The 19,057-nt window shown below is 57.2% G+C and overlaps 3 protein-coding genes across 4 annotated transcripts; 2 read left to right on the forward strand and 1 right to left on the reverse strand.

Moving 5' to 3' along the window:
• The first annotated feature begins 1,157 nt into the window (after positions 1–1,157).
• Positions 1,158–6,046, forward strand: EXOC3L1 (exocyst complex component 3 like 1). The gene is made up of 14 exons (XM_016213287.2): positions 1,158–1,274; positions 1,537–1,630; positions 1,852–2,012; positions 2,094–2,313; positions 2,924–3,536; positions 3,616–3,733; positions 3,869–3,994; positions 4,091–4,191; positions 4,401–4,511; positions 4,946–5,075; positions 5,192–5,314; positions 5,394–5,549; positions 5,651–5,775; positions 5,857–6,046. The coding sequence occupies exons 2-14, from the start codon at positions 1,585–1,587 to the stop codon at positions 6,044–6,046; spliced, it is 2,220 nt and encodes a 739-aa protein (XP_016068773.2). The 5' UTR covers positions 1,158–1,274; positions 1,537–1,584.
• A 473-nt stretch (positions 6,047–6,519) lies between these two features.
• MATCAP1 (microtubule associated tyrosine carboxypeptidase 1) lies at positions 6,520–14,490 on the forward strand. Of its 2 annotated transcripts, XM_016213301.2 has the most exons (8): positions 6,520–6,611; positions 6,938–7,187; positions 9,258–9,883; positions 9,966–10,109; positions 10,392–10,524; positions 11,380–11,685; positions 11,776–11,873; positions 12,869–14,490. In XM_016213301.2, the coding sequence occupies exons 3-8, from the start codon at positions 9,314–9,316 to the stop codon at positions 13,031–13,033; spliced, it is 1,416 nt and encodes a 471-aa protein (XP_016068787.1). In that variant the 5' UTR covers positions 6,520–6,611; positions 6,938–7,187; positions 9,258–9,313; the 3' UTR covers positions 13,034–14,490. The 2 variants fall into 2 exon arrangements, with proteins under 2 accessions (XP_016068787.1, XP_087683679.1); XM_087827553.1 differs by lacking the exon at positions 6,520–6,611 and having other exon boundaries at positions 6,829–7,061.
• A 40-nt stretch (positions 14,491–14,530) lies between these two features.
• Positions 14,531–18,337, reverse strand: NOL3 (nucleolar protein 3). Its single transcript, XM_016213310.2, has 4 exons — positions 17,983–18,337; positions 15,396–15,701; positions 14,832–15,254; positions 14,531–14,728 (listed from the first exon to the last, which is right to left on the reverse strand). The coding sequence occupies exons 2-4, from the start codon at positions 15,688–15,690 to the stop codon at positions 14,721–14,723; spliced, it is 726 nt and encodes a 241-aa protein (XP_016068796.2). The 5' UTR covers positions 15,691–15,701; positions 17,983–18,337; the 3' UTR covers positions 14,531–14,720.
• Between the last annotated feature and the right edge of the window lie 720 nt (positions 18,338–19,057).

A 19,057-nucleotide genomic window follows, 5' to 3' on the forward strand; every position in this document is an offset into this window, starting at 1 on the left:
ATCTTACCTCACTTCCTGCCAAACAGTAAGCACTAACTACATCGTTTGTCCTCTTGTCTCCAATCCTACTCTCCTTCCCTGATCCCAGCCTCATCTTTCTCTTGTCTTAAGACTGCAGTGCTCAGGGGCCACGGAATTACAACCACTTTTTAGCCAATGCAAACATGTTTACCGATGTGTAATATGTGTAAAGCATTTAGAGCAGTTCCTAGCATGTAGGAAGGATTGTGTTTGCTGGTATAATTTTGTTATTTTTAACATTTTTGTTATTTATTATTGTTTAATTTAGGTCAAGTTCTCTGGGAAACAGACTTTGACACAGGGATCTGCCTGCAGGAATTTTATTGAGGATCCACACTTGTAAGATAAGCAGAACTGGACAGAGAAGGAATTAAACTGCAGTGCAATTATAATAGGGCTCCTACTAGGAGCTCTGAAACTGAGGTGGCCCTTCCAAGACGTTCCACATCCAGACAAGGATACTGGGCCTTTGTACTCCAACACAGACCAAGAGACTTAGCTGTGAGACCTCAGCAGCTAACACTCCTGGCAGCTAGGGGAAATGTGTGTCTTTGTCCTAAAAGGTGGATTTGGATGGTTCACCAGTGTCCACTACATTATTAATATCTTGTAGTCCCTTCTATGGCCCCCTTTAACTCTCAAGATAAACTGCCTTCATAGCCCTTGGACCCCTCCTGCCATACACATTCTTCACAACAGCCTGTGATCTCTCACTCCTCGGCAGAGGTACACACCCTCCTCTGAAGGGCCTGTCAACACAGTTTTCATACTGTGATGTTATCTGCATCCATATTTGCACAACCCACTCTGCACCCCAGGTTGGAGCCATCTAGTTCATGTCTGTTCTGAGCACTAAGAGGTCCTGGGTGGACTGGTCAAGACTCAATAACCACAGGGAATACCCCCCTCCCCCCAAGGAAGTGGGCCCAGCCCTCCCCACCCCATCCCACAGTGCAGATGCTCTTTCCTGTTGGGAATAAAATGCCAGAGACTCAGCTTCCTTCCTTTCTGCACGTGGTCTTGGGGAGGGAGGGAACTTGGAGGGAGGAGGGGGCTTCTGGGCAGGGAGGTGGGACAGAGGCTTCCTTGAAAAGAGAAATTTTGCTGAATGCTGAGGTGTGAGCCAGGGCCACCCAGTCCTGTGAGCCAGTGAAGGGAGTGCCCAGCTCTGCTGTAAGGGCTGCGGGAGAGAGCCACCCTCAAGGCCAACACTGTTTGCGGAGGAGGGAGAACTAAATGCCTGGTCAGACCTGGTGAGTTCCATACCAAACTGTCCTCTGCAACTCAGAGCAAATGCGGGGCCCAGTGGAAGCCTGTGCCTACCCTGCCTCACTTGGCATCTGCAGGGGCAAAACTGAGAAACCCAGCAAGGGAGGCTTCCCAGGTGCCTCCCCATCACACCCACCTCCCTCATTTCCTGAGGAGCCTGGGCAGGAACCTCCCTCCTCCTTCTCAGAGAGGCCTAGACAGAGCCTGCAGCTCAAAGGAGCATCCACTCTGCCTGCTCTAACCCAGACCCTTGCCCGGACTCCAACCTCGGCTCTGGCTCATCCAAGGCCTAAAATGGACTCTACATCCAAGGATGAAAATCAGCCTGCACTTGGTTCTGGTATGAGCCTTTCTGGGTGGGTTGGGGGAGGGATGTGGCAAGAAAGATGGGAGTGGTGGGGCTGGGTCCTCCCTGCCAGGTCTGGCTGGAGTTGTGTCAGTCGGGAGAGGAGTGGACTGCCCTGGGGGCCAAGCTGAGGAGCAGGAAGGGGAGCAGGGTCAGCAGCTGCTTCCTCCAGACCCTGCCCAACGGACATGGCTGCTCAGGCTCTTCCTGCCCAGGGCCTGAGTGGCCGGAGCAGGAGAGGGCGGAGCAGCTGGCCCGGGGCGCTGCGCTCAAGTGGGCCTCAGGCATCTTCTACCGGCCAGAGCAGCTGGCCAGGCTGGGCCAGTACCGCAGCCGCGAAGTGCAGCGTACCTGCTCCCTGGAAGCACGCATCAAGGTGGGCATCGGACAAGGGGCAGGAGTGCTGGAGGTGGGCAGCGGGGCTGGCTAGGCCTCACTGTCTCCCTCCCTTCCACAGTCAGTGGTGCAGTCATACCTGGAAGGTGTGAAGGCTGGTGTGTGGCAGCTGGCCCAGGCCCTTGAGGCTGTGCAAGGAGCCCGTGAGGACCTGGGCCAGGCCCATGGGTTGCTCCGGGGCATGGCCGAGGCTGTACAGACCCTAGAGCCCCTGCGGGAGCAGGTTGTCCAGCACAAGCAACTGCAGGCCCTGTCTCAGCTGCTGCCCCGGCTTCGAGCAGGTGAGTGTGCAGGGCCCCTGGGTTTCAGCCCCAACAGTTACTCAGCAATCACTCATCAAGGGGCTAGGGCACCAGTGGGAGATTACATGGAAGGACACACCAGGGACCTCCCAGAGAGTAACTCAGGCTTCAGATGGCATATAAGGTAGGGTGCAAATTAGCTCACTCTGGGGTTCCTGAGCATGGGAATTCTGAGTCAGGACTAACACCCAATCAAGTGGCTTTCGCCACCCTGGTTGTTAAATTGAAATATTTTTCTAACAGTGTGGGTGAATAGCCACTATAATGTCCTCCAGTTCTTCTCTGCCTTCCCTCCAGGATCCCTGACTTCCTATCTTCCATCAGTTCAAAGGTTTACATCTGGCCCACCAGGCCTCTAGGACCTTCCCTGGTCCTTTCAGATTGGCCAATGCTCTATTGTACTGGGATTTTTTGTTTTTTTTTAAATTTTTTCTAATATGACTAAATTTACTCAATAACCTAGTAACAGTCTACTGTAGTGGTTATTAAATACATCACCCCAGCCCCAGGGCCTCAGCATCTGATCCTGTACCCACTGCACAGATGGAAAGGCTGAGACCCAGGGCTGTCTCTTCTGCTCCCTCCTTAGTGCCGGCTGCAGTGGTCCACACACAGACCCTGATTGATGCCCATCAGCTCTTGGAGGCATATGTGAGCCTTCGGGATCTGGAGCAGCTGCAAGAGGAGACATGGGCCTCTTTGGGGGGTTTGGAGTTGCCAGTCTTTGAGGGGCTGGGCCCTCTGGCTGAGGCACTGGGCCGGGCTGTGGAAGCAGCTGTAGGGGCCGCAGGGCAGCTGGCACGGGAGGACCCAGCCCTGTTGGTGGCTGCTGTGCGAGTGGCCGAGGTGGAGGCTGGCCGAACAACCTCCCTGGAGCAGGCCCCCCGGGACTGGCGGCAGCGCTGTCTTCGAGCACTAGAGGAGGGCCTAGAGCGGGTCCACTTTGGGACACCTCTGCTGCCTGGACCAGGGGCCCTAGCAGGGTGGCTGGAGACTCTGCGGGTGGCTCTACCAGCCGAATTGGCCACAGCTGAGGCACTAATAGCACCCTGCTGCCCACCACACTACAAAGTGGTCCAGCTGTGGGCCCAAACCCTGCACAGTGGCCTGCGTCGCTGCCTGCAGCAATTCCTGGAAGGGCCTGAGCTGGGAGCTGCTGACGCCTTCACCTTGCTGCACTGGGCACTGCATGTGTACCTGGGGTCAGTGCCCATGGGGCGATGGGAAGTGGGTGGATCAGAAGCTGGGGGCTCAGTGTGACACTGGACCACTCATCACCAGGCCAGAAATGATGGGGGGCCTGGAATTGGGGCCTGAGGCTGATGTGTCTCAGCTGGAGCCCCTCCTGACCCTGGAGAATATCGAGCAGCTAGAGGCAACATTTGTGTCCAAAGTCCAGGTGAGTAGTTGGGGCCCAGGTCCAGAGAAGCTCTGCCACTAACTGTGTGTCTGTATCTGTAGAGTCACATGTCTACCTGTCTCTAGCAGGATCATTGCCCTGCTACATTCTGCTCCCCCTCGTCCCTTCCCCCAGGCAAGTGTGGTGCAGTGGCTACAAAAGGCACTGGATGGGGAAGTAGCTGAGTGGGGTCGTGAGCAGGAGCCTGACACAGACCCGTCTGGCTTCTACCACTCACCAATGCCAGCCATCGTGCTACAGGTGGGTGGGAAGTGGCAGCCAGGTGGGCAGCCCTCAAAAGGAAGGGAGGAGGGCAGGACTAGGACTCTGCTAATGGCTGCCCATTCCTGCCTATAGATCCTGGAAGAGAACATTCGAGTGACCAGCCTGGTCAGTGAGTCACTGCAGCGGCGGGTGCATGGCATGGCACTGTCAGAACTGGGAGCATTCCTGAGGAGGTCTGCCAAGGCACTGACCCACCCCCAAGCCCTGGCCCTGCTCCTGGAGCAGCCCAAAGGGGCTCTGAGTGAATAAGGCACACCAGTGGGAAAAGGCTCCTTGAAACAGTGCCTTGGGTACCTTGGAGGTGGGGCCAGAGTACTCGGAACAGGAATTGTTGTGACACTAGAGTGACAGCAGGTACAGGCGCCACCTCTGTCCTTTGCAGCTTCAATGATGCTCTGATAAGATTCTCCCGAGACCACCTCAGAGGGGAAGCAATGGCCCCTCATTACGTGTCCTATCTACTGGCTACCCTCAACCACCAATCAGCACTCAGGTACCAGAAGGCCCCCAAAGAACCCCATCTTCAGTAACCCCTGACTGAACACCTATTAGGCATGGACCCAGCCTTCACTTTGCCTTTAGGAACTTTAGAGTCACATAGCCCTATGGGGGCAGAGAAGGCAGACAAACAAGTTGCTGATTTTGACTCCCTCCTGACCCAGATGAACTCTCTCCCCTTACCGATGAGGAAACCGAAACCGAAAGGCATGACTTGCTCAAGTCAGACTGGGCTGTGTCCTTCTAGCTTGCTGAGCCCACCACTCCACACCTCAGTCCAGACCCGCCCTTCAGAAGGGCGGGGAATGCCCTTCTTGCCCCATCCCGCCACGTTCACTTCCGCCACTAGGTGGCGCCCAAGTGGCCAGACCAAGGAGGGCAGTGAGGGCCTTGGCCTTGGTCCTGAAGCCGTACTTTTGGTTGGTCTAGCTCCTCCGTGAACGTCTTGCAGACCAACGGGGTGGCTTCGGGGGCCTTCGCTCCTGTGGAGACAGCGCTGGACGAGTTGCAGAGGAGAATCTGCCGACTGGTGTTGGAGGCGCTGTTGCTGGAGCTCCAGGTGAGACTTCAGGTGGGGATAGGGGTAGGAGGAGATAAAGCGTATGTGTGGGAGTCTCCGCGGGAAATGAGGGGGTTCTGGATCATCCAACCCCGTCTCCGTTCCCCCTCCCCCAGCCCCTGTTCTCGGCTCTGCCCTCGCGTCGTTGGCTGTCGAGCCCGGAGCTGCTGGATGATGTGTGCGAGCGGACAGCGCGCTTCTGCCAGAACTTCTGGCGTGTTCGGAACCCCGCGTTCCAGGTGTGTTGGGGAAAGGCTCGTCAGGGTGGAGCGCTGATGGAAAAGGCGTCCTGGACTCACCGGATCGCCCTCCCCGCAGGTGCTCCTGGCCGAGGCGGAGCGTACTGTGGTGCTGCAGTACCTGTGCGCGCTGATGCAAGGCCGCCTGGTGTGCCGCGGTGCGGACGAGCGGAACCAGGCAGCCGAGCGCATGCTACACGATGCCACCCAGCTTCGGGCGCTGTTCCTCGATTTGGTGAGAGCTTATGGGGGGGGGGGGGGAGAGCAGATGGGTGGGAGTCTCAGTGGTTGGGTAGGAGCCAAGGGCCGGCTCAAGATATACCCCAACGTGTTTAGGGCCTGGAAGAGAGCGTTCACTGCGCACCCGTGCTGCTCACCCTGCGAAAGCTGCTGAACCTCCACGACCCCACGATGCTTGGCCTCGAGGTGGCAAGCCTTCGGCAACAATTTCCCGACGTGAGGTACGCAGATGGGGGCGGAAAGGGAGAAGGGACCTGGGAGGGATGGGGCCGGGCTGACACACCTCCGTGGTGCCTCCATAGCGAGGATCACGTCTCCGCCCTCTTGGACCTACGAGGGGACGTGTCCCGAGAGCAGCGCCTAGCGGCACTCAGCTCCCTGCGGGACGGCCCGCAGCCCTCGCCCCCCGGGGGTCACCGCGCACTCTTCAGCCTCGTACCAGCACCTACCCCTGCTCCATCCTCCTGCCTCTTCTCGGGGACTTGTGCCTGACTCCTAACTGCTCGCAGAATAAAGCTACGTCCGACGCCTGAATTGTGTGTGTTGGGGAAGGGGGTGGATGAAGTAAAAGTGTCCTCGAACGTTAGGGGGCCCAAAGGCAGGGACACATCTAAGGTATCCTGGCTCCCGTCCAGGCATACCGCCGTCAGTTCCCAAGTACCCGGGCTTCCGCCGCCGTGCGCGGACTCCATCCATCCCCACGTGTCCGTGCGGCGGCCGTGACCTGGTGCCTCCCCGGCCCTGCCTCGGAGGGCCGGGTACCACCTGAAGCCTCGAAACCCACCAGGTCTTCGTGGAGGGGGCGGGCTCAAGTCAAGGCCCCTCCTAGGGAGGTGACCTGGGCGGCTGACACCGCCCCCTCTGCCCTGCCAGGCCCCACCCCCCAGCAGGGTTCTCGGGAGCTCGCTTAAGGGGACCCTGACGCGAATCCGCGCGCTTTCGCGTGAGCGTGCGCGCACCCGAGGGCGTGCGTCCCCGCGTCAACTCCGGAGGGCCGCCGTGCCGGCGACCGATGTGTCGGAGTGGGAACGGTGACGGCAAGAGGAGCAGCGAACAGGTGGGGTGCGACTCGAGGAGAGAACCCTTTTACCCCGTGAGGCCGAGAAGGCGCGCGACAGGACCCCCACCTCACCTACCGAGAATTACCCCCTCTATTGTCCTCTGGCCCCGCCCTCCATTGGGCACGCCCTTTGCCCTGTCCCCGTCGTTCATTGGCTGCAGGTCACGCCCCTCCTCGATATCTCCGTCCCCATTGGCTCCTCTTCCACGTTATCCTCTCCCGGAGTTTCCTATTGGCTCAGGCCACACCCTCTCATTTGTCACTGGACTCCGCCTTCAGTCTGGGTTCCTCCCCCAGCCATCTTTCATTCATTCTTCATCTAGTGCTGGGTGCTTAAGACATGGGGGTGAATCAACCCCATCCCTGCCCTCAAGGAGTTCAGGATGTGGTGAGGGGACGCCTAGACTCTGGGAGCCTCTAAGACGCCTGGAAGGCTTCCCGGAGGAGGTGAGGCCTAAACCGAGCCCTGAAAAATGGGTAGGAATTTGCTCCACGGAGACATTTGGGAAAGCATTCTTGGCAGAAAGACCTGAGACATAAAAGAAACAGGCGTATACTGGTAATTGCGAAGAGGTAGGTGGAAAGGGAAATAAGGAAACATGAAGGGGGACTGGTTCAGGTAGAGGACCGGAGACCAGTTAGGAGTCCAGCAAAGTGTGCAGTTAGTTGAAGGGAGTGGAGCCTTAGGCCTGAAATCTTTTTAAGCAGCTGGTCTCTAGGCAGGGTGGAAGGCATGTGTGGGGTGGGAGTGGGGGTGGGGTGGGGGGAGATCAGATCCAGATGGGGAAACAAAGTACAAAGAAGGAATAATTCCAGTTCTGAGAAGGAAAAAGGTGCTTGGGTTCAGTCATTTATTGAGCAGCTGTTCTGGGTACTGTTCTGGGCTCTGGGGACACATTGTGAACACTCGAAAGGAGAGAACAGATAACTAACAATTAAATATGCTGTACTTCAGATGGAAATACCTGCTACAGAGAACAATAATCTGAAGAAGGGGGTGGGGAATTGTGGTGGAGTAGGGAGAAGAAATTTACCATTTTATAGAGTATGTTTAGGGAGCCTTTTCTAATAACATATTTCTGCAAATATCTGAGGAAAGTGAGAGAGTGACCACTGCAGTTACATGTGGGGAAGGCATTCCAGACAGGGGACCTGTTCAGTTTGAGATGCCTTTTTATACATTCCAGTAAAGATGTTGACTTGAGAACTAGCAACACTGGTCTGAAGTGGATGGGAGAGGTCTGGGCTGATGATCTTAAAACCACGAGAATGGATGAGATTCCCTAGGGAGTGAGCACAAATGGAGGAGAGACATTTCCATAGAAGTTTCCAAGTGCACTGCAGTGTTAAGAGGTCAGGAAGAGAGAGATGACCAGCAAGGAAACAGCCAGTCAGCCAATCAATGTTGATGTCGATGTTTCTATCTGTCTCTCCCTCTCTCTTCCTCTCTCTCTAAAAAATCAATTTAAACATATTTTAAAATAAAAAACAGAACAAACAGTGAGGTAGGAGATTTGGGGAGCCGAGTGGAGAACATGTTTCTAGAATGAAGTGTCAAGTACTGCTGATCAATATGAAGATCATTGAGGATCTTGGTTAGATCAGTTTCAATAGAGATTGGGAGGAAAGCCTAATTGGAGTGAAATTTAAGAGAGAACAGGAAAGAAAGAAATGGAGACTGAGTATAGATGACTCTTGACATGCTGTGCTGCAGTGAGGAGCAGTTAGAGGGAGTGGTGCTGTTGCTGAGGAGTGTGGGATCAAGTGAGGATTGTTCCTTTTTTTTTTAAAGATGAAGAAATAACAATATGTATTTATGCTGATGGAAAGAATCCAGCAGAGAGAAAGATATTGGTGATGTAGATGTTGAAGAGAGGAGACATCCTGGAATTGTGTCCCTAAGCAGGCAGTCAAGGGAGGTCAGAGGCTGGAGAGAGACTACATTGGACTGAGCCCTGGTGCAGAGTCAGGGGTGAATGCCCCAGCACTGGCCTTGGGTGACAACTAGGAAGATGCCTCTGATAGGGACAGACCAGGGCTTGGCTTGGATTTGCTAAAGTTTCCCTCTGCCCCCCAAAAGCTGATTCCAAATTAACTTTGAACAGATAGTTCAGTGGAGAGAGAGCATTCCAGGTGGAGGGACTAGCATAAGCAAGGGGCATGTAGGCACTCAAATGGACTGAAGCCGAATGGGCTGGAGGATGTGGGTGAGGCCAGGTGGGAGGGGAGGGGAGGGACTGAAAAATGCCGTAGGTAGAAGGCAGGTAGAAGGCAGGTAGAAGGTAGTGAGGCCCCCTCGCCCATCAACCTGGCGGCTGAGGCTACATTATACCAGCTTCCAGCCTAAGTGGGTGCTGAGCACAGGAGTTAGAATCATGAGTAGGGCCTCAGACCCAGTGTCAGGAGCTCACAGGCTAAGGGTGTTCCAGGAACCACCACCTAGGAGGGTGTGTAAGACGCTTCCTCCTGAAAGAGCTTGTTTGGGTGAGCCTGCTGGAGGGAATGGACCTTGGAGTGGGTAGGGTGAGAGGGCAGCCACCCAGACCCCGGGGACCCAGCAGGGGCAGTGTGGAGCACAGGGCCTGCTGGTCCTCAGGCCACATCCACTCATGCTGGCCTCTACATGCCATTCTGTGTCCCCAGAAGTCAACACTGTGGGGAGTTGGAGTGACCCGGCTGGATGTGACCCCCAGAACAGAATGGTGCTGGACTCAGGGGCTCAGGTGTATGAGCAGCCACCCCCCAGCCCACCAGCCAGTCGCTCAACCTTGGGCCATAGGCTGAAGCCCTCAGACCGAGATGGGACACCGCTGTACCCCTGGCCTCGGTCCCTGGCCTTGCCCCTGGCTCTGTCAGTCTCCTCAGCCCTGCGGCCCCGGCCTGAGCTGCAGTCCTTCTCAGAGCTGCGCTTGGGCAACCGTGGCCACATGCGTCGCAGTGAGAGCACCCACACCATAAATAGTACTGGCAGGCGCAGGGGTGGCACCCAGGGTCGGGCCCCACCTGGACGAGGACGGGATCCAGGTGGGGGCACCCTGCGGTCTGCGGCCTCCCTGCCTCACATTGCTAAGACTCAAAAGGATGTAGGCCGTGGTGCTAGCAGGAACCCCTGCATGTTGATGGCCCTGCGGCCAACCAACATGGACCGTGAGCGGGACAAGTTCTTCCAGTCCCATTACACCTACAACCCACAGTTCGAGTACCAGGAGCCCATGCCTACAGCTGTGCTGGAGAAATACTGTGAGGCCTCTGGACAGTTCATCCATCAGGTCAGTCCAGCCTGCCCACCTCGCCCTGGCCCTGACCACCCAAGAGGCCTGGCCTGACCAACCACTGCGGCCCTGTGTGCAGGCAGTTGGCATCATTGAGGCTGTCCTAGAGAAGTTTGGCACCTACGAACACTTTGAGGCTGCGACTGGGGGCCAGCTGCTGACCAAGTGCCAGATCTGGTCTATTGTGCGCAAATACATGCAGAAGGAGGGCTGCGTTGGGGAGGTGAGCTTGCTCTGCCTGTGAGGACCCTCTTCTAAATGACCCAAACTGGGCTGTCCAGTGGGTGGTGCCAGGCCCAGCTCCACACCTGGCCAGCTAATGACCCCTGGCAAGCCCCTGTTCCTGCCCTAGTAAGGTGGGAGCTGGCTTTGAGCAGAGATGGTAAAAAGTGGGTGTCCTGGCCAGGTGTCCAGCCTGGATGCCCTGTGGCATTATTAGTGGGTACACCTGCACACTGACCCCAGGGCTGGTGACCATGGCTCAGGGCACTGCTGCTGCCTGCAGGTTGTGGTGCAACTGAGTGAAGACCTGCTGTCCCAGGCAGTGATGATGGTGGAGAACAGCCGACCAACATTGGCCATCAACCTGACTGGAGCCCGCCAGTATTGGCTGGAAGGCATGCTGCGGCACGAGATAGGTCAGGGTGTGGGTAGGTGGGTGGGCAGGTAGGGATAAGAGGGGCCTGGGATGTGGGGGGGACAGTGAGGGCCCCAGTAACCTCATCCCTTTCTTTCTCCCACTTCCCTCAGAGGATGGGCCCTTTCCTTTCATGAGCAGTCACCTCCTCCCTCTGGCTCACAGAGGTAGGCCCAAATATGCCTGCCCACTCTCCGGGCTCACCCTCATCTCTCACTCCTCTTGGGTATCTTTTCCTCCCCCCACTTCCTCTCTAGTTTCCCTTGACAGTGGGGACAGGGCTGGACAGACCAGAGGGAAAACACTGAGGGTCCCGCTAGCCCAGCCAACATGCAGGCCCTCCTGGGTGGGATGGAATTGGCTGAAGACACACAGAGCTGGGAATAGGCCAGACTAGAAAGGAGAGCACAGGACACTAATTACTATCTTTTCTGTCTGTCCCTTCATGGAAAATTCTGTTGCTGTAGGCAAAAGGTGTTTTTTGCTAGGGACATCAGCGTAACTGTCAAAACAATAGAGCATGCAAGATGCGGGGTGGGGTGTGAGTTCCTGCTGCTCTCCAGGGGCCTGGGGAGCAGTGTGAGTTTAGGAGGGTTGTGTGTGTGTAGCCCTGGACGGGTGTGGGAGGATTCTTGCATGTGAGACTCGATGGGTCCTTGGGTATGGGTTCGCCTGAGGAGGGTCTTCATGCTGCCTGGGGCTGGGTGAGTATGCAGCTTGGGTCAGGGTGGCAGGGAGAGCTTACGTGAGAGGATGAGTTTAGAGGCATAGCCATAGGTCCATGAGTACAGGTTAGAGGTCTGGCAGGAGGGTCCCGGATGACCCGCCCAGCGCTGCCTCCCTCGTCTCCCCACAGGCACCCACTACCTGAGAGGGGTGAACAACGCGCGGCAGCCCTGGCACAGCGCCGAGGGCCGGCTGCAGTATGGGTTGCGGCCGGCGAACCCCACCGAGGAGGGCCTGGCCAGCCTGCACAGCGTGCTGTTCCGCAAGCAGCCGTTCCTGTGGCGCGCGGCGCTGCTCTACTACACCATCTACCGGGCCGCGCACATGTCTTTCCGCCAGCTCTTCCAGGACCTGGCGCGCTACGTGCAGGACACCAACGTGCGCTGGGAGTACTGCGTGCGCGCCAAGCGCGGCCAGACCGACACTTCGCTGCCTGGTGGGTACCCTCGTGGGTAGTCCCCTGAGCTGGGGCAGGGGCGGCGGTGGCTTCAGGCGTAGGGGCTCACGGCCCCCCCGGTGCCCACAGGCTGCTTCAGCAAGGACCAAGTGTACCTGGATGGCATCGTGCGGATTCTGCGGCACCGCCAGTCCATCGATTTCCGGCTGCTGACCTCGCTGGGCAAGGTGAGTGGCCATGGGCCTTCAGAGGGCCCAGCCAGCTCTCATCACAGTATTCCCTGAGCCTCTCGCTGATGATGGGTGCTTGACTGAGGACTGGGTGCCAGGCCTGTCCGGTGGGGGGGAGATGAGCACAGGAGGTGAAATGACTGTCTGGCAGGTGCTTGACCCAGTCTGCAGGGGTGTGTGTGTGTGCATCATTCCCTACCAAAGGAGCAGTCAGGAAGACCTGGAGATGGGGGCTGGAGAAATGACCAGGGACAAAATCCCTGGCACTGGGTATTTGTGCCAGGCTGAGAAAGGTAAACTTCATCCAAAGCAGTGGGGATTCAGAGGAGCTTTAAGCAGAGGAGTGGCACAGGTGTTTGTTTTAGAAGGCTCCCTCTGGAGTCATATGGGAGGTGGGTTGAGAGAGAGGTCTAGGGAAGGGAACACCGGGGGGAGAGGGGAGAGGAGGAGGCCTTTCTAATCGCTCCTGCAGAACTGATGGTGGTCTGGCCTAACCGAGCAGTGGTCATGCAATTGGAGACTCTGCATGGACAAGCTGGAGAGCTCTTCAGAGAGTGGAATCCTTTGAGCTCAGTGGCCACCCTGAGTGGGAAGGTGGCAGTCTCAAGCCCCCTCCCTGGAATCTGACCTAGGACACTGTCAGGAGAATGGCCGGCATAATCTGACATCCAGAAACTCAGTGTTGGATATGGGGAGTCTGAGGTACCTGTGGGCCATCTAGGAGAAAGTGTTCAGAAGGTAATTGGATATCCAGGTTTAGAGGTGGGGGAGCTAGGCTGGAGACAGGAGTGGGGTTGTAAGGCATAGATGATAAAAGAAGGCATTAAGAGGAAGAGCAAACACCTAGGAATGAGCCTTGGGATACACAACAATGAGAATGGATCAGGAAGGGAAAGGGGCAAAGAGCAATAAACCATTGGTAGAGAGCTGGGACCAGCCACTGGAAAGCCAGGGCCTCTGTCTACCCCTCAGGCCCAGCTTCCTTCCTGCAGGTGTCCTATGAGGATGTAGACCACCTGCGGCCCCATGGGGTGCTGGACAATACTCGGGTGCCCCACTTCATGCAGGACCTGGCACGCTACCGGCAGCAGCTAGAGCACATCATGGCCACCAACCGGCTGGATGAAGCAGAGTTGGGCCGCCTGCTGCCTGACTGATACTGGTCAAGGGCTCCAGATCATCCCCCAGAACACAAAAATGGCTGCTCTGTGCGCCCACGGCCTGGGTGTTTCTTGGGGAAACTGAGAGGACAGGAGCATCTTAGGAGGCAGGAGTGGCAACATCAGTGGGTTTGTGTTCCATGCTATCCTCCCTGGAACCTGGAGACCAGCAGCAGCATGTTGGGCAAACTGAGTCCGCCCTCCTGCTTCTGCCTGTTGAGTAGAGGGGAAGCGTGGGAGAAGCAGGGAAGTTGAGCATGAACAGGGATGGGGGGGATGGTTTGGGAGTAGAAACTTGTTCTTGCATGAGATGGCTTTGGGTGTCTGCGTACTCCAGTCTCCCTTCCCCCACCTGGCCCCTTGGTGCTCCTTCAGCTTTCAAGCTGTCTACCTCTCATTGGGTCCTGGTGGGGTCTCCCTTCTCCTGAGGTGATTACCTGAGCCTGGGGTCCTGGCTTTCACACAGACTCAAGGGGAAAGGGTCCTGGTAGGTAGAGATCCCCCCTGGGCTGGGATGTGCTTTCCAGCATTTTGCTTTTGCCACTGCTCATGTATTTATTCCCTATTTATGTGCTCTACTTCCTGGGGCTGGGAGGCAGCAGCTTCAGAAGGTTCAAGGGAGGGAACAGGGCTCCTCTGGAAGGCACCCACTGTTTCTAGCCCCAGTCTCATCACACACACACACACACACACACACACACACACACACTTGCAGTCCTTCAGGCCTTGTGAGTTGAGCCCAAGCGTTCACTGGCCCTGCCCCTACCCCCACAGCCTCAGATGGCCCCTGTTGTCTCTGTCTTTGCCCACACCCTCACAGCTGGTCTCTGACAGATGTTGGTATAGCCTGGCAGCAGCCACAATCAAGCCTGAGGGGCAGGCCCCTAGGTGTCCCAAATCCTGAGCCCCTCCTGGACCAGGAGAGGTGCAGAGATGGTTGTTGCTTCCAGTTTCACCTCAGACTCAGCTGTGTGAGGTTGACCAGTCCCACTCCCACCCTTCACCTTAGTTTTCCCATCTGTAAAATTTGGAAATGCAGCTGGAAAGTCCTTGTTCATTTAGTCAGTGAACATACATAGAGCACCTTCGGTGTTCCAGTTACTGGTCAAACCCTCAAGGAGCTCCCTCCCAGTCCTGAAAGAAGCCAGACAATTAAAACAATTACAATAAAGTGTGTGGTCTTTTTCTACCCAAGATCCCCTTCCTCTTCCTCCTAATCTCATTTCCCGGGCTGTCAACTCTAGCCTTCCCAAAGGGGAGAAAAGTTCCCCTTCCCTGGATTTCTACACCAGGCCCAGGGGCTTCCATGGAATAGGACTGGTGACAACACACACCCCAAATGGTTCAGGAAGATACAAGAGCCCAAGTCAGGGCTTTGTCTCACTGGACACCTGGAATTGGGATCTCCAGGGGTGCAGCTTGAGCTATTGATGAAATGGGGCTGAGGACTGGGTAGTGGGGCACAGGGCTGCCCAGGTCTCTGGGACTCAGAGCACAGGTCCACACCTTTACTCATGGGCAAAGAGCCAGAATCACAAGAAAGCCCAGACTGACCCTCAAGAGTTTATTCACTTCTAGCGAATATGGGCCCAGGTGAAGCCTTGGTGGTAATCCAACCCTGCCAGGGCAAGATCCCAGTTCCTATTCTGCTTGGATGAGGAATGGCCTGTCAGCGCTCTGGCCTTCAGGAATCTAGAGAAAAAGGGGGAAAGCGGTCAGTCAGGTAGGGCCCATCCTCTGCCTCCCGGGCCACAACCTCCCGCAAACCTGGCACCGGGTTTGGGCAGCCTAATACCTTCAGACTCATCCTCTGCCTCGTAGTCTGGCTCCGGCTCTGGCTCGGGGTCGGGTTCTGGCTCTTGATCCGGCTCTGGCTCGGGGTCGGGTTCTGGCTCTTGATCCGGCTCTGGCTCGGGGTCAGGTTCTGGCTCCTGGTCTGGCTCCGGCTCCGGCTCGGCCTCTGGGTCCAATTCAGGCTCTGGTTCTGCCTCTGGTTCCAGATCCGTTTGCGGTTCCAACTCGGGCTCAGCTCCTTCAGAGGCCTGAGCTTCTAACTCTGTCTGGGGCTCGTCGAGGGTTCCGGATTGCACTGCATCGGAACCCCCGGCCTCATCGCAGTGTGAAGCTCTGGGCAGACCAGGGCATGGGGTCCTTGAGCCAGCTGCCTCAGGTGTCCAGTGGCCTGGGCAAGGAGGGTCGTAGCTGCGATCCCGGTAGCCTGAGGTGGAAGTGGGAGTGTCTCAGGTTCAATTTACCCCTGTGCGGTTTCCTCTGCACACGCCCACTTCTGGGGGGAGGCTAGAACTCCGCCCCCGGCACGCCCCCACTCTGACCTAGGCTCCGCCCCGCGCGCGCTCACCGGGGCCCACGTGCTGCCAGTCCCAGGCCGGGTCGGGCGCGCGCGCGGTGCGCTGGGCGCAGCGCAGCAGCTCCTGACACGCGGCCTCGCCCTTGCTCTGCACGATCACCAGCAGGCGGCGCACCCTGCGCTCCGCATCAGGCAGAGCGTCCAACGCCTCGTACTCCGGCCCGGTGAGCACGCCCCGCGCCAGCAGCGCATCCAGCAGCAGCCCAGAGTCTGCCTGCAGCGTCTCTACCAGGCGTTTACGTTCGCGGTCGATCGTCTCTGAGGGTCTCTCCTGCGCGTTGCCCATCGTGGGGGTGCCTGGGGAGGGGTAGAGAGGCAGTGGGGGCCAGGGCTTCCCCGCCCTTGACCTCTCTCCCAGGGCTCCAGTGAACACCCATGGCCGGGGTCTAAGTTCACCTCGACCCCAGCGGGCAGAACAGCTCTGCAGCACCGGACGTCACTCCTGCCTCTCGGGCCGGTTCAGCCCTGTCTCTTCCTCGTGCGTCTCCTTGGGTCCCTAAACATCAGCTGTGGCCCTCCTCTCCTCCGCTCTCCCAAGACCCTTACTACTCTGTGACCGCTCTCCCCAGCCAGGACCGACCTCCTGAGCCCCAGCTGCCTGCAGATTCTGCTATCTGTTCAGACCCAGTTTATCCAACTAACTTCTCTTTCCCAAACCTGCCTCCCGACCTTAACGGGCAAAGACCCCACACCCAGCTTGCAGTCAAGTCCTTTCCAGTCTATCTGCTGAATACTTCTCTGTCATCTCACTGCTTTCATAGCCTAGACCCCGAGAGCCCTGAATCCCCTCAGCACCCAGAGCAGAAAGTGCTGAGATCCTCTCCTGCTCCTCTCATCCACCGGAGAATGACCACACCCCTTATCCTGACCCTAAGATCCATCTTTCCAGGACAGGACCTGCCCCTGCACCCCCTCACCAATGCCACTACCTTGTTGCAACCCCAGTGTGGTCTCCTGGCCCTTCCTGGATCCTTAATATCTGAGCAGGGATACTTGAATTCTCTTTAGTCCTAACTCTGGCCAAGATCTCCTGACATCACCTGAGACCAAACTGTTTCCCTGCTGCCCTGGGAATGACTCACAGCCATCTCTTGCTTCATCTTGAAGTACCCAGGGCCAAACTCAAAAAAGCTATCAACAATTTATTTTTAAATGCTTGCCCAACTTTTACTGTTTTCCTCCATGGATCCTTCCATTTTGAGAGATTGTTTCTACCAAACAACAGGCGTTAGCCAGAAACTAATCTACTTTGTCCACTTATTGACATCTGAGGACAATGGCCCATCCCCTCTTGGAAGGCCTTACGCAGGCAGCCAGGCCCCTGGCATTAAGGGGCAAAGAGGTCAGGTCCTGGACCACTCCCTTCTCAGCCCATTTCCTCCAGCCTTAGCTTTGTGCACACAGCACCCTCCTGGTCTCTTCCTCCCTTTGGGGTCCCTCCTCTACCTCCTTACCTCCTCTAGGTCTGGAAGAGCAGATTTGGTCCTAGCTCCCTCCTGCCTTCCAGGTCTCCCTCATTAACACCTGGTGTCATGCTACACCTCTCTGGTCATTTCACCCCTCCTGGCCATATTAAAGTATCAACCCCTCCCCCAAGTTACTATCAGGGACTAGGACTACTACCCCTTGGCCCTCCTTCTCCATTCATGTGGCATTCTGTGACAAATGCTGCTCCTCCACCTCTCAGTGAGTATCAGCATTCCCCCTCACCCTCACCATCCTCACTTCATCTCCTTTGACAGTCTCTCTGAGCACCTCTCCCTCCCATCTCATCACCCCCACAGCATAGAGACTTTTGACAATTCTTTGGGGCAGCATTTATTGTCCCCATTTTACAGATGAGAAGATAGGATCAGAGAGACCAAGTGACAGAACTGTAATCTGACTTGCTCCAACCTGAACTACAATGAGGTCTCCTGCCAAGCAGAATGTCAGCCCTAACTACCTGTCCCCTGCTCCCCACTACCCATCAGAGAGAATTCAGGCTATCTGGCCTGGCTGACCTCCCACCTCCTGGACAGCCAGGCTTTCCCTCACTTCCCCCAACCCTCGGTGCTAGGAGAGCTCGCTAAGCCCCTGGCACTTCTGAACCTTAGCAGATGCTGTTCCTTAAGCACGAAACACCCTTCCCCTCCCTCTAAGCTGTGGACCCATCCTCTAAGACTCAAATAAATGTCCCCTTGTCCACTCCAATACCTGAGTGTGTTATAGGAAGAATGGTTCCATCTCATCTTCTGTGCGCCCCAGTGAACAGCATATGTCCTCAGCACTACACTAACTGACATCACTTCACTGTACACACAGATCCTCTGCCCTCTTCAGCTGAGGCTTCCAAAGACTGTCCTCCCGTCACAGGTGCAAGAAGGGAGAGGGGGCAGAGCCTACTCTTGGACAGGTGCAGAAAGGGAGGGGCAGGTGGGATGGCCCCTCAGCCTCCCTCACTCCTAATAAAGTTATTTTTATGTTAGGGTCCTTCTCCCATTGCCAAGTCCTGTCCTTGGTCCTGTCTTGGGTGCAGAAACCCCCGCTGGTCTAGGCCCTTCCTCTGAGACTCAGTGCTCAGGAGTAAATACTGTACCGAAGTTATGTTGCGGCCAGTCCTTCAAGGGTCACGGGCCAGATCCTCACGGGGCACCAGGCAGCTCCCAGATCGAGGCGTGGTGGGGGGCTCGGTCCCTCTCCGCACCTGGCTCCGCGCGCTCTTTTGCTAGGGAGTGAGAGTTGTGGGACAGTGCGGGAACCTTTGCGCGGGTGCGACCACAGGCTTCCGTCGTCTCCCGTCCACCCGGTCCCAGATTTAGAGTCCCGTGGAGGGGCGGGGCTCACAGACCTTGGAGCGCTGCTGGCGGGGGCGCGGATTCTGCCCGCTCTCAGTTTTTCTCCCGCCCCCAGCAGGGTGGGGTGGGGCTCCCTGTCCGGTGAGCTCTGGGTGCAGCCTTGGCGGGACACGAGGTGACGAGGCAGAAAGGGCTGGGCGGGGTTGGGGTTGGGGTTGGGGTTGGGGATGGGAGCAGCAGCTGCGGTGGGGGCGGGGCGGCCAGGGCTGCCGGGAACCGGGAGGGGCCCGGGGAGACAGGGCATTCTGGTCCCCAGGCTGGCAGGCCGACCGCCGAGGCCGCGCTCCGCCCGGGCTCGTTTACGTAGCCGCTTCCCTCCCCCACGCCGCGCGCGCCGGCTGAGTCAGCGAGGTGGCCCCGCGGCCCGCGGCCCCACGGACTCGGTGCCCACTTTGGGCCTGGCAATTCCCAGGCGCTTTACTCCTATCTTCTCGTCGACCCCACTTTATGTACCGCAGATAAGGCTCAGAGAAGGCGACCAGCTTACCCAGGATCACACAGCGGGTTCCTTGCGGAGCTGGGTGTAACCCCCCAAACCCCCACTTCCCGGAGGCTGCAATGGTCAGGGCCGGAGCGTCCGGGCCTAAGCAGAGACCCAGGAGCAGGCTCCCCAAGCATTCCACTCTCCAGGGGTTTCTCCACTAAAGCCCTAGGACCTGGACGCTTCTACGAACGCAAAAGCGCCCCTCCTCCCTCATGACTTCTGTGCTCCCCGGCCGGTAGAGAAAAGAGACCAGAAACACAGGGGAACAATGCGGTTTATGTGCATAACTTGGTAGCGGAAAGGGGCCGCGGCGCAGCAGGGTCTTCGTTCAG

The sequence above is a fragment of the Miniopterus natalensis genome, chromosome 18 (assembly GCF_054644295.1).
Source record: "Miniopterus natalensis isolate mMinNat1 chromosome 18, mMinNat1.hap1, whole genome shotgun sequence".
In the NCBI taxonomy this organism is placed as follows: Eukaryota; Metazoa; Chordata; class Mammalia; order Chiroptera; family Miniopteridae; genus Miniopterus; species Miniopterus natalensis.

Bases quoted from the DNA above. Each gene is read 5' to 3' on its own strand.
- EXOC3L1 (XM_016213287.2), top strand. From the start codon at position 1,585: ATGGACTCTACATCCAAGGATGAAAATCAGCCTGCACTTGGTTCTG. The intron at 3,995-4,090 runs GTGGGTGGGAAG...TCCTGCCTATAG, and splicing joins TGCCAGCCATCGTGCTACAG to ATCCTGGAAGAGAACATTCG. The intron at 5,315-5,393 runs GTGTGTTGGGGA...CCCTCCCCGCAG, and splicing joins TTCGGAACCCCGCGTTCCAG to GTGCTCCTGGCCGAGGCGGA.
- NOL3 (XM_016213310.2), bottom strand. From the start codon at position 15,690: ATGGGCAACGCGCAGGAGAGACCCTCAGAGACGATCGACCGCGAACGT. The intron at 15,255-15,395 runs GTGAGCGCGCGC...CTTCCACCTCAG, and splicing joins CTGGCAGCACGTGGGCCCCG to GCTACCGGGATCGCAGCTAC.
- MATCAP1 (XM_016213301.2), top strand. From the start codon at position 9,314: ATGGTGCTGGACTCAGGGGCTCAGGTGTATGAGCAGCCACCCCCCAGC. The intron at 10,110-10,391 runs GTGAGCTTGCTC...TGCTGCCTGCAG, and splicing joins AGGAGGGCTGCGTTGGGGAG to GTTGTGGTGCAACTGAGTGA. The intron at 10,525-11,379 runs GTCAGGGTGTGG...GTCTCCCCACAG, and splicing joins CATGCTGCGGCACGAGATAG to GCACCCACTACCTGAGAGGG.